The sequence below is a fragment of the Canis aureus genome, chromosome 10 (genome assembly GCF_053574225.1).
Source record: "Canis aureus isolate CA01 chromosome 10, VMU_Caureus_v.1.0, whole genome shotgun sequence".
Lineage (NCBI taxonomy): Eukaryota > Metazoa > Chordata > Mammalia > Carnivora > Canidae > Canis > Canis aureus.
The window spans coordinates 66,001,303-66,019,340 of record NC_135620.1 but is presented as its reverse complement, the minus strand read 5'-3'; the positions used below and the strand labels follow the sequence as shown (position 1 = coordinate 66,019,340).

The 18,038-nt window shown below is 39.1% G+C and overlaps 1 protein-coding gene and 1 long non-coding RNA gene across 5 annotated transcripts in view; one reads left to right on the top strand and one right to left on the bottom strand.

Annotated features, from left to right (window-relative positions):
- The window catches only part of CTNNAL1 (catenin alpha like 1), a 62,866-nt gene that overhangs the window by 24,402 nt on the left and 20,426 nt on the right, over positions 1–18,038 (top strand). For 3 of the 4 annotated variants that reach the window (XM_077912826.1, XM_077912825.1, XM_077912828.1), the window contains exons 4-10: positions 1,418–1,537; positions 3,508–3,597; positions 4,609–4,779; positions 8,126–8,326; positions 10,948–11,034; positions 14,556–14,714; positions 17,093–17,185. In XM_077912826.1, coding sequence (XP_077768952.1) covers positions 1,418–1,537; positions 3,508–3,597; positions 4,609–4,779; positions 8,126–8,326; positions 10,948–11,034; positions 14,556–14,714; positions 17,093–17,185 — 921 coding nt within the window. The remainder of the gene's footprint in view (positions 1–1,417; positions 1,538–3,507; positions 3,598–4,608; positions 4,780–8,125; positions 8,327–10,947; positions 11,035–14,555; positions 14,715–17,092; positions 17,186–18,038) is intronic. The other variant, XM_077912827.1, reaches the window with a different exon arrangement.
- The window catches only part of LOC144322627 (uncharacterized), a 42,014-nt gene that overhangs the window by 9,076 nt on the left and 14,900 nt on the right, over positions 1–18,038 (bottom strand). Inside the window, exon 2 of the long non-coding RNA XR_013388284.1 lies at positions 3,713–3,898. This is a non-coding gene — a long non-coding RNA (uncharacterized LOC144322627). The remainder of the gene's footprint in view (positions 1–3,712; positions 3,899–18,038) is intronic.

Sequence of the window (18,038 nt, the reverse complement as noted above, 5' to 3'; positions counted from 1 at the left end):
TATGTGAAAGCTTTTCATGTGTACAAATTTGAGAAAAAAAAGCCAAGAGCCATGACAACATATGTAATAGAAACCTAGCTGATAAAAATACCAAATACCTCAGTACCTTACCTTTTTTTTTTTCAGAGTCAGAGGATAATAATATATAAACTTAAGAAAAAATTCAGTCATCTGAAACCACAATTATCTATACGACAAAATTTCTGTGTGCAGCATCCCTAGAGATTATGAATAATCCTAAAGCTTACAGAATAATTTAAACTCTCCCAGTCTAGAACTCTTCCAGTCTTTCAGATAATGTTTGTGCTCCTCCATCATCCAGGGAAGCCAGGGCACATACAGTCATTTCTTTCTCTGGATAATTCCCTAGGAAAGGAGGAGGGCAATCTGCCAGGGAAGGGATTATCTCAGTCGAGCCTGAGGACAAAACTACCAGATGAGTGTTGAGTGAATTAAAGAGGGTGAGTTTCAAGCAAAAAAGAAATTGGAGAGGTAGATTGGGCAGTGGTAGGGTGATAGGAAAAAGCCCCTCTCTCTCTGACAGACAGAATTTGTGGTCAGTGGTAGCAACCTGCCTTATCTGTGCTGGTCGCTTGGACTTCCTGAGCTGCCAGGGCAGATTAACATGCCAAACATTCATCATATCCTCGTTTTAAAAAGTAAACACAGGATATCTGTGTTTTCTTTACCTATCTTGGTCTGACGAAAGCTAATCCAGTGCTATTATTTTTGAGAAAAGTATTTGAAAATATGTTTCACATCTATTTGCCTTAATTCTAATATCAAGAAAACACCTAACATTGTCTATTGGCTCTACTATAGTTTTCTCATTTTTTTGGCTCCTGCCTGCCCAAAGTCTCTTGGCAATTAATTTTTTCAACACAGGCAATTCCTGAGTGATCCAAGCTGTGTAACTGCTCTCAAAGTGCCACACCTTCCTTTCCATTCCTCACTGTGCGGTGACCTTCCTTCCACTTTCTTGGAAAGAGTGGGGTTCCCTCAGTTCTGGTTCACTGAACCAAGGCTCCTGTGTGTTGCATTTATTTATCCTCCCTGTCACCCTAGTTCTCTGAAGATTTGATTACCTCGGTCCTGCACACTTCCACCTTTCCCAGACTTTCCTACATAAACGACCTCATTTCCTATATATTCAGGTGTTTCTTGTATTCTTTTTCCTTTTAATTTTCAAGTAAGCTCAGGTCTTCCCATCGTAAAAACAAATCATTCCCTCGATGATTCTAACCTGTGGATGTGCTTCTCCTTCTCTGGGCTCCTGTTTCCCTGTCTTCCCCTCTGACGACTCCTTCTCAGCTCTCCCCAAGAATTTAGTGTTTCTCCTTTGTCCTCTCTATTCAGTCTTGACATCTCAGTCTCCTTCATATCTGTACCTGACAATCAAATATTCTCTGTTTTGCAGGTTCTTGCAACTATGGAAAGACTAGAGAAAGTGAATAGCTTTCAAGAGTTTGTCCAAATATTCAGTCAATTTGGAAATGAAATGGTGGAGTTTGCACATCTAACTGGTGATAGACAAAACGTATGTGTTTGCCACATTTAAGAATTTTCAAATACATGTATACTTTTTAATTTCGATGGATATGTGATCTTTATGATCATTTGGGTTGGTTTCTTTGCTTATTACATTTATAAATTTATAACCTTGGTGTAGAAAGCCTTTCATAAAGGAGCTAGGATAATGTAAGTAAATCTACATGTCTTTTTTTGCATACATGTAACAATTAAATATGTTTCAACCACACACACACTAGGAAAGGTCATACTTGCCACCATGGCTCATATCTAATACTTCCTCTTTTATGAAAGTACATTGGACTCTTCTACCAGGGCTCAGGCAAATAAATTGAGTCATCATCTATATTCTGGTTGTATTTTGTAACACGTTATATGTTATTCTGCTGTTACTGATTTCTGTCAGTTTTCTCCATTAGCATCAGTAGTGATAAGTCAAGCCATTATTTACCTGCATTAGCTATGTGCTAGGTACTTAATATATATGATCTTATTAATTTTGAAAACATCCCTATTAGGTAGGTATTGCTATTATTCACACCTGAGGAGATGGAACCTGAGAGGATAATAAACTTTCCCAAGGTCACTCAGCTAGCAGATTGAACTTCATTATGTCTTATTTTAGAGGCTGTAGTTTTCAACCTACACCATGATATTAGTTTTTTATAGGTCTGTTCCTCAATTTAGACTATAAGCTCCTAAATTTAGGGAGGTAGAAGACCATATTATATCTAGAATTGACTTTTCTTTCTTGGGTTATTCATGCATGAGTGCATCTTGTCAGCAGGGTAGATATATAATATAATGAGGAAGCTCTTGAGATGTTCCAATATAGTCCCATAAGGCTATCATGATGGACATGAACTTTCCTGGTTGTAGCTGGAGTTAGAAGATGGATATTGGCTTGAAAAGTGGTAGGCTGGTTCGTATGCTTCACTTAGTGCCTCTTGGACCATCTGGGATTTATGGAGGCCTCTTTTTGTCCCATGAACCAGCCCTCTAACAGATTGAAATGCCATCTTTTTCAATCATTTGTTATCACCATATAATACATGGCATCATGTATGGCCTACAACTCACAAATGGAAAAACTGACCAATGTGACAGGTGAAAATTTTATGTAATTCAGATTTCAGTGTCAATAAGTAAAATTTTATTGGGACACAGCCACGTTAGTTTGTGGATTGTCTCAGGGTGACTTTCACACTGTGATGGCAGAGTTAAGTAGTTGTTTTAGAGACTATTTGACCCAGAAAGCCTGAAAAACTTATTATATGGCCTTTTGTTGAAAATGGCTCCTGACCTCTGATTTAGATGGCCATGACCAAATTATTATAAGAGTTCTAGATTTGATCACAATATTTAGGTACTTTTTGTGACAGCACACATTCTATCAAGGGCTCTATGAAGAGAAACTAAAAGAAAAAAATTCAAAGCAAGTGCCTGCTTCAGACTTCGTAATCTAGTTGGAGAAAATGATAGACCCGAGGAACGTCTTAAGAATATTTCAGGGCATTGTATTTGTTATGTTTAACCAGACTTGGTCTCTGAAAGAGTTGACTTTGAAGTATCTAATTTAGAGGAAATAATAGCTCATAAATGCTTGATAAATAGGTGACTCTTAACTGAGTAAAGAATAGGATGGCTGTTTCTGGTCAGGAGTGAGGTGTATCCATGTGAGCACGAGAATGTCAAGCGTGCAGGCCACCAGAGTGTGAGCCTCAAGGCGGTACCCCGCTCCGTCTCAGTCCCTGGCTCTGCTGCCCTCGGTAAGGGCACCCGTTTCTTTCCATACCTTGTGTTGATATATCTAGGTCAATGTGGTGACATTTTATAAAACTTTATCCTGGTTTTTTTTGTTCACTTTGTCACTTTTTACACATTACCTAATTGGTTGAGTCTTGTGTAAATGATTTTTCAAGAAATTGGATTGTTTACAGGATCCTAGACTGCTCAGTGGTTTTATTTCTTTTTTAGGATCTGAAAGATGAGAAGAAAAAGGCAAAAATGGCAGCAGCCAGGGCAGTTCTTGAAAAGTGTACAATGATGCTTCTTACAGCCTCAAAGGTAGGAACACTTTCGTTTTACCTGGTTAAATGCATCTATTTTATGTATTGTATGTTTTTTAAAAGATCAAAGTGATAAATTGGAACATAGGCTATAGCTATCAAATCTCACTTACCCTTTAGCAAGAAGGCTACCTCCCTTCCCAGTTCCAAAGGGCAGTTAGATGGCGAGTCAGCTCTGTGCGAGCAGCCGAGCGGAAGATGGTGTATTAGGTGCTGTGAGTCGGGCCTGTCACACACGGTCACTGCCTGCAGGCTTTGCCAGTCTTGTCGGGGAGCCAACACATGTACTCTTGAAAAAGCTAGGCAAGTTAGAATCTGTTAAGTAACAGTGGAGTATCAATCCAGCCTTTAATTTGTTTATTCTGTAGATTCATACCTCTAATTCCCTATTCTACTTTTAACAAAATTGTCACTTGAGTGTTGGTCATTTCAAACAGCAGCTGGCCAGCCACTCGATACGATTCAAAAATAAACTAGTCAACAGCTCCTGAACAGCTTATTTAGAATTGCCTTTTCTGCTCAGTATATTTACTTTAGGCTGGGTTGGTGAGGCCACAACAGCTCCCTGGAGCTCACTTGGAAGGCTCTGTTCACATTGAGGCCCCTTGAGCAGCTTTCATTTACATCATTTTTAAAAAATCAAAGCTGTAGCCACAGGCATATAACATTTGTTCATTTGTCCTCATCCTTTTTTAGTTTTTGCACATGGAAGGCAACATTTTAAAATCGTTTTAATCATGATGAAGATAGTTTTTTCCCCAAAAAATTTTAGGTAAACTTATTGAAGTATAAAGATACAGTTGTGCACTCTGCCTTTTTCACTTAACCTTGCTATCGCTTTTTACTCATCCTGCTTCCACTTTTAGTGAGGAGAAGCAGCTGAGTGAGCCAGGGACCCAGGAGATTTTGGTAAAGAACCATTTTTATTAGCATGACATGTTCTCTGTAAGATTTTGTGTATTACAGTATGGGCCAAGTCTTAAAATGAAAACTTTCAATTGTTTTGAAGACATGTCTCAGGCATCCCAACTGCGAATCAGCTCATAAAAACAAAGAAGGAGTATTTGAGCGAATGAAAGTGGCTTTAGATAAGGTGATTGAAATCGTGACTGACTGCAAACCAAGTGGAGAGACTGACATTTCATCTGTCAGTATTTTTACTGGAATTAAAGAACTCAAGGTAAGAATAGAGAGAATAGATTTTGTTTTGTTTTTTTTTTCTTTCCATATCGGAGGCACACCTTCATATGTAGTATCTGTATTTTGGTATAATATTTTAGAATAGATGCTTCACAAAAGCAGAGATTTCTCTTTAAGACAGTGCCACTCTATATAAACTTAATATTCGGTAACATTTGGTTTAATGTAGTTTGTATGGAGAACATTGGTTGGGTTATGGTAGCTACTCTGGCTGTGTGTGGCTCTGTGGTTCAGTGGGAGCCTCCTGTCCTCTATTTAGAAAAGTGTTCCCTTCCCAGTCTTTTGACCAGTCTGTGCTATCCGTGGCTGATAGCAGACAGCAGATCATTTCTGCTGAAATCCCTACTCTTTCCTGAGTTCTAGGGTTGATACTTTGAAACCATAGTAGTAGTATTAGTGTTAATTAAAATCTAAAATGAAATCTAAATGAGCATTTACTTTGTGCAACCCTGTTCTGAATGCTTTAAATGTATGTATATGTATAATCCTATAAACACTATTGTTACTATACTGCTGAGGAGACTGAGAAACAGAGATCAAGGAATTTGCCAGGTAGGAAGTGCCAGAATTAGGATTTGAAATCAGACAGAGGGACGCCTGGGTGGCTCAGTGGCTTGGCGCCTGCCTTCAGCCCAGGGCGTGATCCTGGAGACCCGGGATCGAGTCCCGCGTTGGGCTTCCCGTGTGGAGCCTGCTTCTCTCTCTGCCTGTGTCTCTGCCTCTCTCTCTCTCTCTGTCTCTCATGAATAAATAATTAAAATCTTAAAAAAAAAAAAAAAAAAGAAACCAAGCAGAGGCAGTCTGACTCAGAATCCCTACTATTTTAGGGCAGAACTTCTGGGAAGTCAGAGAGATGATGAAGTTGCTCCCTGGGTAAGAGCAGGGTCTGATTGAGGAGGGCCCTCGGAAATCATCTAGTACAACTCCTCCTTTAACAATTAGGAAGACTAAGGCCCTTGGAAATTATCTGATAGGCTAAGGGCTACAACAAGGAGGACATTCTTTCCACCTTTTTAATTCCTACTTAGGTAGGAACATGAGGTGAAAGAAAGTCATGGAAAGAACAGTTATTTTTAGGGGCTGTTGTCTTCATGAATATTATCTAATTTAATCACTAACTTCCCTTTTAGGTGGGTACTATTATCATTGTGTTTTTGAGGAGGAAAACTGTTAAGTGGTAGAGCCCTTCTTTAGAACCAGGACTCGCTAATCCCAAAGCTTTCAGTATATGCCTCTGGGTTTGCTAGTATGCTCCCATTCCCAGTCCTGCCCTAAGTCTCTTTTGGAGGGGGAAGAAGTGCCGAAGACCAGTCGTTGTCTTAGAGTTTTCATTGCTGAAGGGATCTTAGAGATTAGTTTTCTAATCCCTTCTCTTTATAAAGGCTGAGGGGGAGATGTCTTTTCAAAGGTTAAAAGATAATTCGGGAAACAAATAGGGCTGGGGTCAAGTCCTTTGCTTCTTGACGCTGCACCTGAGTTCAGGTTACCCTGGGGCAGGCTTGTGCCTGTGGCTGCTGCCAGCTGCTCTGGCTGCTAACCCATCACCATCAGGCATCAGGCATTCTGGAGGCTGAGGCTGTTATGAATAGACTGTGTCTCACCATCAGTGGGTATCTTTTTGGCATCTTACCTATTTTACTGCTGGAAAGTATAATCTGTAGATGGAAACTGGACGCTTTACTGTGTTCGGCGCTGTGAATATGTGGACAAATCATATGAAGTGATATAAATGAATAGCTTTTGAAAAAGCTCAGTTGCTGTTTAAAAGCATGTGTATGTTCTTTCAAAAGGAAGAATCAAAAACCTTAACATAGGGCAGCCCCGGTGGCTCAGCGGTTTAGCGCTGCCTTCGGCCCAGGGCCTGATCCTGGAGACCTGGGATCGAGTCCCACGTCGGGCTCCCTGCATAGAGCCTGCTTCTCCCTCTGCCTGTGTCTCTGCCTCTCTCTCTGTGTCTCTCATGAATAAATAAATGAAATCCTAAAAAAAAAACCCAAAAACCTTAACATAAATGGTGTGTGGTCAACATGATTGATTTTTTATATCATAATTCTGTTTAAATTCCAAAAGATGCTCATTTTCCATCCCATACCTCACCTTTATCCATGTTCTTTCCTAGCTTAAGAAAAAATCCCACCTACCTAGGATGGGGTGGTTATTGGTGGCCCCTTGGGCTGAGAGGAGAAGGGGAAGCAAACCCCCATTATGGCCTCTTGATCTTCCCACATCTTGGTATTTTCATGGGTCCTATGAAAATGCGTCAGATGTAAGGATTAACTGGAGACTGTATTTGTGAAAGGATTTTATTTATTTTTATTTTTATTCTTTTAAAGATTTTATTTATTTATTCATGAGAGATAGAGAGACAGAGGTAGAGACCTAGGCAGAGGGAGAAGCAGGCTACCTGCAGGGAGCCCGATATAGGACTTGATCCCAGGACCCTGGGATCACTACCTGAGTCAAAGGCAGATGTTCAACCACTGAGTCACCCAGGCGCCCCTGTGAAAGGTCTTTAACGTGCTAATCAAACGTAAGCTATTCATATCAACATATTCAGTGTGACCACAGTCATGGTCATCACCACAGATCGCCTCTTGGCCCAAGTCGTTTCTATGGCACCATGCATGGGCTAGAGGTTAAATCCAGCTGAAGTGGCGTAGTGTCATGTAGACAGCTGAGAGAGAGATGTGCTACTCAACATGTGTCCATCACACATTGGATGAATGAAATGACAGGTTGTTTGGGACCTTTGGAGGTGGTGACACAGACTGTCACCAAGATCTATAAAATCCAGACTCTAGAGGATTTTCTGTTGTACGTAGAAATTTTGAACTTAATTTTATGGGTGGTGAGGAATCAATTAGAGGGAGGTGACAATATTAGAGGCTTTCCATTTTATTATTTTTTAAAGATTTAATTTATTTATTTGGGGAGCGGGGAGAGCATGAGCATGCTTTTTCCAGCCCTTCCCATAGGCACACCCTCCACACCCTGTCCCCCTGGGCTTGGCACAAGTTCATATTTGTGTGTAGTGTCTTCCAGGACTTTGCCTCAGCATTTTCTCAGATGCAAATCCTCCACCTGCAGGCTGGCTCATTTTTCCTACCAGTTGCTACATGATAATGCTTTTTCTGCCTTAGTATTTACTGATTTCATAGGAATGTTGTGTTAACAGCTATTGCAGTGGAACTCTACGTGGCCACTAGTGACTCCCTCAGACAGGGACAGAGATTGCTAGTATCTCTTTGGGCACTGTTAGAAATTATAGCCCATTTGGTTAGGTGGGGATATTGACTCATGTAGACGGATATCCTTCTTGTTCTCAGATGAATATTGAAGCTCTTCGGGAGAATCTTTATTTTCAGTCAAAAGAGAATCTTTCTGCGACTTTGGAAGTCATCTTGGAGCGCACAGAGGACTTTACTGACTCTGCCTACACCAGCCATGAGCACAGGGAGCGCATCTTGGAATTGTCAACTCAGACGAGACTGGAATTGCAGCAGTTAATTTCTGTGTGGATTCAAACTGTAAGAACTTTGTTTCATCAAAGTAAATTTTATACAATAGCTTTTCCCTAAAGCTCTGAGAATTGTGGAAGCTAACATAATCACCAGGAGTGAATGTGGTCTGGAAAGGGAGAAGGATGTCTCGTTCCTTTTCTCCCACTTTCTTGGCCAAAATGTCCTTCCCATCCATCACAGTACTTGACATTTCTAGGCCTATTGTTTCTCAGTTTCTAATCCTGGCCAGCCTAGATTTGGTACCACCATCACTATCACGAGTTCATCCTATAATCCCCACTCATCCACCAAACTCACCTCTGGAAAATTCCTCCCCAAAATGCTGCTTCACAGTGAAGAGCAGATGAATTGACCCCTACTTAGAGGTTCTTGGCATCTGAATGATACTTCTGAAGCCATTCACACATGCACAGTTCTTAACTCTGGGGATAGTTTATTTACAGACACAACAATTTATTATTATTTTTCAGAGAAGGAGAGAAAGAGGGGGGGAGAGAATTTTAAGCAGGCTCTGTGCCCAGCAGGGAGCCCAATGCAGGCTCAGTCTCACAACACTGAGATCATGACCTGAGCCGGAATCAAGAGTCGAACACTTAACCAACTAAGCCCCTACAGACACAACAATTTAGACAACTTATTGAAGACAAGGGTAGATCCAGCTAGCAGGTAAAAGATTTTTCACCCTTGACCGATTCCTGGTCTAAGATTGTGAGCAGCTGTTCAAAAGTAGATGGCTGATGTGCAAATAGCCTGGAAGGTTTTATATGCAAGAGTGGTAAAGTTGGACAGAGTTGGAGGCACCTGGCTGGCTCAGTTTGGAGAGCATGTGACTCTTTTTTTTTTTTTTAAGATTTTATTTATTTATTCTTGAGAGAAACAGACAGAGAGAGAGACACAGGCAGAGGGAGAAGCAGGCTCCATGCAGGAAGCCCGACATAGGACTCGATCCTACGAGGATCATGTCTCTAGGATCATGACCTGGGCTGAAGGCGGTGCTAAACTGCTGAGCCACCCGGCCTGCCTAAGCATGTGACTCTTGATCTTGGAGTCATGAGTTCAAGCCCCACATGTGGTGTAGTTTACTTTAAAAAATGTTTAAATAAAAAAAAGAAAAGATGGACAGAGTGGGACAACACAGAAAATGTGTATCCAGACACTTTTAGAGAGTGGTTGCAAAATTGAAAGGTAGAGGCTTGGGACTCAGCTCTAGCACAATTTGTTTATTCCTTAGAACTAGAGTATGTCAAGAAAAGTTTATAAAGTGATTTACAACATACAGCATAGATGGAATAAATCTGGAAGCTATGAACAAAAGCTTTGGCAGTAAAGATGAAGACGGGTGAATGTGGCTGAGAATAGTGAATGAAGCAGCAGTTGACTTTCTTGTAAAGAGATTGTTTTGTGAATGAAGAATAGATATACATCAAGATTTCTCTCCTATTCCTATTCCTTGGCATAACAGCGCAGGTGCTCATATTAATGGAAAATTAACCTAGAGTAGAGTGCTGTCAGGGCAAAAAGCAATATTTTGTGATTAGTTTGAAATATTCAGGTAACATCTAATCTGGAGTATAGATTGCTTCAGTGTTAAATTTTAGACTCAACAGTCAACATAAAGAGTTTCTGTGAGGAGATGCTCTCTGTATTGGGAATCTGAGTCTGTCGACACTTAATTTGCAATTAGCATCTTTCCCATATTTCACAAGCACTCAGATCTTTGATTCTGCATGCCAGATGTATTGTTCATTCATTCATTTTTTTCAGCAGTTGTTACTGAGTGCCTTTTATATGCCAACCACCGGAAATCTAAAGATGAATAAGATAAAATCTTTGCCCGCAAGAATTTTGGAATGTAGAAAAATGTGGGAAGGGGTAAGATAAGTACAGAAAGCTTTGCGAATATCTTATAAGAGGTACAGACCATGTGTTGCAAGGATTTGAAGGAGGGTGAATTTATTTAGGGAAAGGAGTCAAGACGACTTCTGGAAGATATTGACATTTTATTTTCATTTATGCATTCAAAGAACTGAGTACCTAATACCTTCCATTTGCAGTGCCAGGTATTGTGTATTCATTGGTGAGCAAAATAAATGTGATCCCAGCCTTCATGGAGCTTACGGAGGCCTAGTGAGGAAGATTGACTTTAAACAAACAAACAAAAATAGAGATAAATATGTAATTGCAAATTAGAGTGATTACTTAGAGAAAAGATTAGAATGGCTAAGAAGAGGACCTAATTTAGATTGTGTGCTCATAAAAGGCCTTTCTGAGAAAGAGACATTTATGTAGAGACTTGATGGTAAATAGGATTTTAATTTTTAACTCCATTAAGAGTGAAGAGATGAGCATTTTAGGCAGAAGATAAAATAGATTCATTTTAGACATGATAAATTTATTAAAGAAATGAGATTTTAAAAATTCATCTTTTTATGGTTAGAATGGGAAACTATAACTAGATAGTTAAAATTCTATTTTCCATTCTACCCCTAAATAGGTGAATTTTTAAAATCTATTTTTTTTATGATTCACAGAATGATATTAAACATTTATTATAATTTATAGTTCAAGTAAAATTGGAATTACCAGATAAAAAAGATGAGGTAACACTGTATTTTTTTAATTTTTAGCAAAGCAGGAAAACACAAAGTATTGCTGAAGAACTAGAACTCACTGTATTGAAATTCAGTCACAGTCTCAATGAACTAAAGAAAGAAGTAAGTATAGTTTGAAATTTAGCCTCTTTTAATCCTTTGCTAATTTTTGTGTTGTATGATATGTATGAAATGCATAAGTATTAGTATATCTATGTGCCCAGAAAATGCTTTTCCACTTTGAAGCCACCATTTTTTTTTTTAAATCTTTTTTTTTTTTTTTTAATTTATTTATTCATGATAGTCACACGGAGAGAGAGAGAGAGGCAGAGACACAGGCAGAGGGAGAAGCAGGCTCCATGCACCGGGAGCCTGACGCACCATTTTTTTTTTAGTGCCATGCTTCTCAAAGCTTGACCATAGATGTTCATAGTTTTATTTATAAATAAACCTAGCTCTAAACTGGAAACAATCTGAGTTTCCATCCACAGAGGAATCGATAAATGAATTTTGGTATAACTATAACAAATATCCAGTAATGAAAAGGAACAGTATCATCAATACAGGTAATAATATGGATGAATCACTAAAACAATGTTAACTGAGCAAAAGAGGCCAGACACCAAAGATTATGTGTTTGTGTGCGAGAGTGTGTGTGTGTATATATAATTCCACTTAGAAGAAGTTCTAGAAAAGGCAGGACTAACTTATAGTGACAGAAACCAGATCAGTGGCTGCCTGGAGGCAGAAGGTGGGGGATATTTACCACAAAGGGGCATGGGAGAACTTTTTGGGGTAATGGAAATATAGTAGTTTTGATTGTGATGGTAATTACATAGATATAAATGTTTGTCAAAAGCAATCAAACTGTACCATTGATACATTTTGCTGTATATAAACTAAAACCTTGATAGAATTGATTTAAAAAATATTTTTGGTTGAGATTTCCCTGCTTCCTGAAAAACTTGGCTTATTTGATCACTTTCAGGTAATTGGAAGTCACTTTAAGTCAGATGTTTGCCAACTACAGCCAGGCTGTCTGTTTTAAGTAGTTTTGGGAGATGTAGTCCTGCTCATGTGCTTACGTATTGTCTACTGTTCTTTCAAAACAGCAGAGTTGAGTAGTTGCAGTAAACACTGTGTGACTTGAAAAGCCTAAAATATTTACTATCTGGCCCTTTACAGAATAAGTTTGCCAGTCCCTGTTTTAGGTCATGAAACACAATCTCAGTTCCAAAATTAGAATGTTTTCTCCACTATATTAATTGCTACTTTGATATTTATCAATTATAGGACTTATCCTCCATGCCCCCACGCCCCCTCCCCCCGGTCCCCACCCCCACCTAGGGCTTTTAGGAAAGGTGTGATCTCTGGTCTCTTTTCACACCTTTCTTCCTTCTCCCCGCTTCCTCTTACCTAGCTTCAGTTCCTGATCTGTGCCAGGTGTGGCTCAGGGCCAGAAGAGAGGATGTGGGGAGGTGGAAAGTTCTTTGAAACTGATGCCCTTACAGGATGCTTTGGGCTCTGTTTAAAACTGATTTTCTCTATCATGAATGATTGTGTTCTTCCGAGGCCCTCCCATGGGGCCCTCCAGCCCCTCACTGCAAATCCCATGTCATCCCCCACCCTCTCTACTTTGGGGTGTGTTTGGAGGTGGCACTCAGTAGGTACCTATCAGCTCTCCAAACAGAGCTTCCCTATCTCTAATTCCTTTATTCTTTTATAGTTTTACAGAGTCAAGAGTTCAAAAGAATGGAATTGGGTTTTGGCTTTCTTTTATAAACTATATACATGATGATTTGTTTCACAGCTTATTAGACCTCTATTGATACCTTCATTTTAACATCTTGTTAAACATAGAAGGATGTTATGGTTTTCTTTAGTTTAAAAAAAAGCCTGTCCATTTTTTTCCAGCCTATTCAATTTTAACTGAATTATTGTTAAAACTTGATAATCAGTAAGAGGATAAAATCCTTTGGTGATAGACTGAGTGGCTTTCTACCAGCTTCATTTTCCTTACCTCTGAAATGGGTATAACAATATCAACCTAGAAGAATTTTTATGAGGATTAAGGCAGATAGTGTCTATAAAGCTGCTGTAATTTAATTGCACAGAGCAGAACTTTGGGTTTATTCACCCTTCCTCCCTTAAGGTTGGTAATAAGTTGTTTCTAGAACTACTCCTCAGATTTACATGACCTTGGGCAAGTCACTCAGGCTCTAAGGACCTGTTTTTCATAGTCTATTAAATAAAGGGCTGACATTAGCTATTCTCTAAGGTACTGATAGTTAAATAAAATCTTTTGAAATTTGTATGTGGCATTTACTTTCCAAAGGAAAGTACATTTTAATGTTTTTGTTTCTGACTGTAATTATTCTCACTTGATTGCATGAATGCGGACTACTCTATTGTTAATTTTGTAGAAAGTCCTGTAATTTGAATTGACATTGGATTATTTCCAGGAAAAAAAAAAGTCACTTCATTCAGTAGGCTTCGTTCAAAGTCAGATTTTCCTTAGGACAGTGCTATTAAAAATGATCTCTTCCTGAAGAACTGTAGAATAACCCATCACAGCATCTTTTTTTAACACAAAAGGCAGGATGAAGGGAAGATTTCAGAGCTAATAGTACCCAGAGATATCTGCTGAGAGTGGGCCATGCTTAAAATCCATTACAAGTCAGATACAGCCTCAGGGTTTTGGTTTCCCTTTATCATTTCTCCTGTGACCCAAAAGTTGGAGTGTAAAGTTCTAGATAGCAGCTACAGATGGTCTGTAACCCCCTGAGGGAAGGGGGTGTGTCCTATTTATCATGTATGTCCCACTTCTAGTACAGTGTCATGATCTGGATATCCAATAAAATTGTGTTGAATACCTAATTGAATCTCAGGATACCTTTTTATTTTATTTTATTTTATTTTATTTTATTTTATTTTATTTTATTTTATTTTATTTATTTTTTAGGATACCTTTTTAAAAGTCTAGTAAAAAACATTAATGGGGATGCCTGGGTGACTCAGTGGTTGAGCATCTGCCTTTGGCTCAGGACATGATCCCAGGTCCGGGGATCGAGTCCCACATCGAGTTCCCTGTGGGGAGACTGCTTCTCCCTCTGCCTGTATCTCTGCCTCTCTCTCTGTGTCTCTCATGAATAAATAAATAAAAATCTTAAAAAAAATTAATGATCATGAACTGCCATTTGATTTTCCTCACAGTACTTTGAATACCTTCCTCTTAATATGTTGTGTTCCTTACTAACTTCTAGAATAGTGGGGACATTTTTTAAGTAAGAGAGAAGCTGTGTGGGCAAGAGCTGGTTAATAGCAGGATGAAAAAGGGACCAACCACTTCACACTAGCTGAGCAGTTCATCTTCTGCAGACAGCATTACTGCCAACATCAGGAGACTCAAAGATGTAGATGTCACTGCTGCCCTGGGAGAACTTACAAGCACCCCAGTGCTATACAGCTTCTACTATTACCACAAAGAACTTTATACTTTCCTTTCAGTGGATCAAGTGGGGACTGTTTTGAGGTTGCTCTTTTTTTTTGTTTGTTTGTTTTTAAAGTGCTTGTGAGGTGCTTGATTACAAAACCTTATTGTTTGTTGTCTTTCTTTCATTACCCTTCACCCCCCACATCTGCAGCTTCACAGCACAGCAACTCAGCTGGCAGCAGATCTGTTAAAATACCATGCTGATCATGTGGTTCTAAAAGCATTAAAACTTACTGGAGTAGAAGGAAATTTAGAAGGTTTGGCTGAATATGCCTGTAAACTCTCTGAACAGAAAGAGCAGCTTGTTGAGGTGAGTAATAGGTTCGTTTGTTAAAGAAATTGTGGTTTTGGGGTAGCCATACCATCATCAGGGAATATTAACACAAATGCAGTTTTTGGTTAACAAATTTATATGAGCATTTTCTCGGTCTCCTTTGGAATCTTGGAGACATTATATTTATCTGTTCTATTCTTACAACAATCTGGCCTCTAAAACAAAAGAAAAATTGCTAGAACCTGCAGATGCACTTATTAATCTTCTTGTCCTTTATTCTCTCAAAGAGGTTAGGTTTTGGAGTAGAGCAGTGGGAGATACATTGTATGACCTTGTTCCTATTTGAATCTGTGGGGTCTCAGCAGGAAAGAAATGGCACACTTGAATTAGGATAATTTAAAAAGGCTTTAATAAAGTTGCTGTTTACAATGACATAGACAGGGTGTGGGGAGAACCATGGGAGTGCAGTAATTGGGGTTAGTGATAGCAGAGCTGGTACTGCTTATAGGCCCAAATTAATAGGTTACTGGAAACTGGAAGGGGATGGAGTCTTTCAGAAAGCTGCCTTGAGAGGTTATGATTTCAGGACTAGACACAGAGACAGCCCAAGGCAACCATGCAAGGAAAGAGCATGAGAATAAAGGCCCTTACTCTCTTCATGCCTGCTGGTCTATTGCTGGGGCTTCCCATCTGCCAAACATAACTATAGACCAAATATGTTGATCTCCCAGGGCAAAAAGCAGGTTTGAGAAGGAAGGTGAATGGATGTGGATGGACAAAACGAAGATATTCAGCACATTATTCCTTCTCTGAACCTCTTCTGTTCCGCCCAATGTGTATTATTGATGTTGTGTATTACTAGTGCTTTACCTGACACTTTTGCTATAATTTCAATTATTAGTTGATCTCCTAAGCCTTCTACTTATTGAAAACACAAGACATCTCTTAGTAAAAAAAATATATACTTAGCCTGTGTATACCTTGTACATATGAAGTATATCCAACATGTCTTTAAATGCATAGGTATGAACCATAGAGCTGTCTCCATATTTCCTGCTGTGCCACCTCAGCAAATCTCAACAACTAATGATAATGGTTAGAAGCAACCTTTAGGGCAGCCCTGGTGGCTCAGCGGTTTAGCGCTGCCTTCAGCCCAGGGCCTGATCCTGGGGACCCAGGATCGAGTCTCATGTTGGGCTCCCTGCATGGGGCCTGCTTCTCCCTCTGCCTGTGTCTCTGCCTCTCTCCTCTCTCTCTTTCTATGTTTCTCATGAATAAATAAATAAAATCTTTAAAAAAATAAAATAGATTTGAGGGGCACCTAGGTGGCTCAGTTGGTTAAGCATCTGCTCAGGTCATGATCCCGGGGTCCTGTGATCGAGCCCTGAATCAGGCTCCCTGCTCAGTGGGGAGCCTGCTTCTCCCTCTCCTCCCTGCTCCTGCTCTATCTCTGTTTCTCTCTCTCAAATAAATAAATTTAAAAAAATAAATTTGATGCTTATGTTTTTTCAAGTAGTTTTTTAAAGATATAATTAACATGTAACATTGTGTAAGGTTAATATGTCTGACATAATGATCTGATACATGTATATATTGTGAAATGATCATACGATAAGTTTAGTTAACATCCATCACCTCAGATAGTTACAGAAAATTCTTCTTCCTTACGATAGGGACTTCTGAGATCTACTGTCTTAGTAACTTCCAAATATACAAAACAGTACTGTTAACTCTAGTTTTATATACAGTATATCCTAGAATTTATCTTATAGCTGGAGATTTATACCTTTTGATCACCTTCACTTAATTTCTCCAGCCCCAGTGCTGTTATATTTATAAACCAAATATTATGACTATAAACAAACTTGCTACTTATAGGAATCCTGCAGCAAAATTTTTTAAGTGAAAAAAAAAAAAAGTTTTCTCACTATCCTAAATCTCAAGAGTTTCTTTTGTCTGCTAGAAGCTCTCTACTCCTTACCTCAGTCTTGCCTAATCCAGTGTTACCTCCAGTGAAAAGTGTGTTAATTAATTGACATGAAATGAAGTGTTGCTTGTTGTTAGAATGTGTAGCTTGACATAGTAGAGCTTTGGGACCTTGGGCAAGTCACTTCTCTGAGTTCAGTTTCTTCATACATATAATGTGCGAACACTTACTAGATCCTTTCAAAGATTCCTTCTGGTTCTGATATTCTTTGACCACTTGCCATAATCAGATATGAAAGTGAGACAAAGAGACAATATGCTCTACCTAATCTGAGTGATGTACAACTTGATTTTTAATAAATAAGGTTTAATAAAGTTTTAATAAGTTTTATGTGTAAGGCCTAATTTTCTTTATTAATTATAAAATGAAAACTGAACTACAAAGAACGAGAATGCGGAAGTTGAACTGTAGAAATGTTTTCTCATAGATCTGTCGATTGTTGCGTCACATATCTGGGACAGAACCTCTTGAAATAACTTGCATGCATGCAGAGGAGACATTTCAAGTGACTGGCCAACAGGTATGATCAATAGATCATCCCTTTATATTGTGTCATGTCTGAGTGTTGTAACAAATTGTGTGGAAGGAAGATGTACATGGTTCTGCCTAACTAGAGGCCAAATCTATTGAGAGTAATGAAGATAATGGCGTTTTCATTGACACTATGCCAGAACATGGCTGACATTCCATGCTAATGCTGCTCATCTGCAAAACTGGGAATTGGCCCATTTAATTGATGTCTGAGTTTATATTTATTTTCAATGAAGCTGTTGGCAGTGAAGGTTGCCATGACACCTTCGAAAAGTAGTTTATGAGGGTGCCTGGCTGGCTCAGCTGGGTGGAGCGTGAGTGTGTAGCTCTTGGTCTTGGGATTGTGGGTTTGAGCCTTGCATTGGGTGTAAAGATTACTTAAAAATATAAAATCTTAAAAAAAAGGTAAGTTACCATTATGGACCAAGCCATAAAAATATTTACATGTTTTGACCTAGGATTCCTAAAGACATAAGGAAATTAGAAAAATAAGAACTAAAGTGATGTTTGTTACAGTATTACTTATGACAAGATTCAATTGGAAGCAAAATAACTACCTTAAGTTAGGGAAATAATACATTATGACCTTAAAATAATAATTTGATAACTAGAATTAGCAGCATCGAAAAAGGTTTTGTTAAAATGTTAGATGATAAAAGCAGAATACAGATTTGCATTCTTACTATAATTGCTACATGTGAGGGATCCCTGGGTGGCGCAGCGGTTTGGCGCCTGCCTTTGACCCAGGGCGCGATCCTGGAGACCCGGGATCGAATCCCACATCAGGCTCCCGGTGCATGGAGCCTGCTTCTCCCTCTGCCTATGTCTCTGCCTCTCTCTCT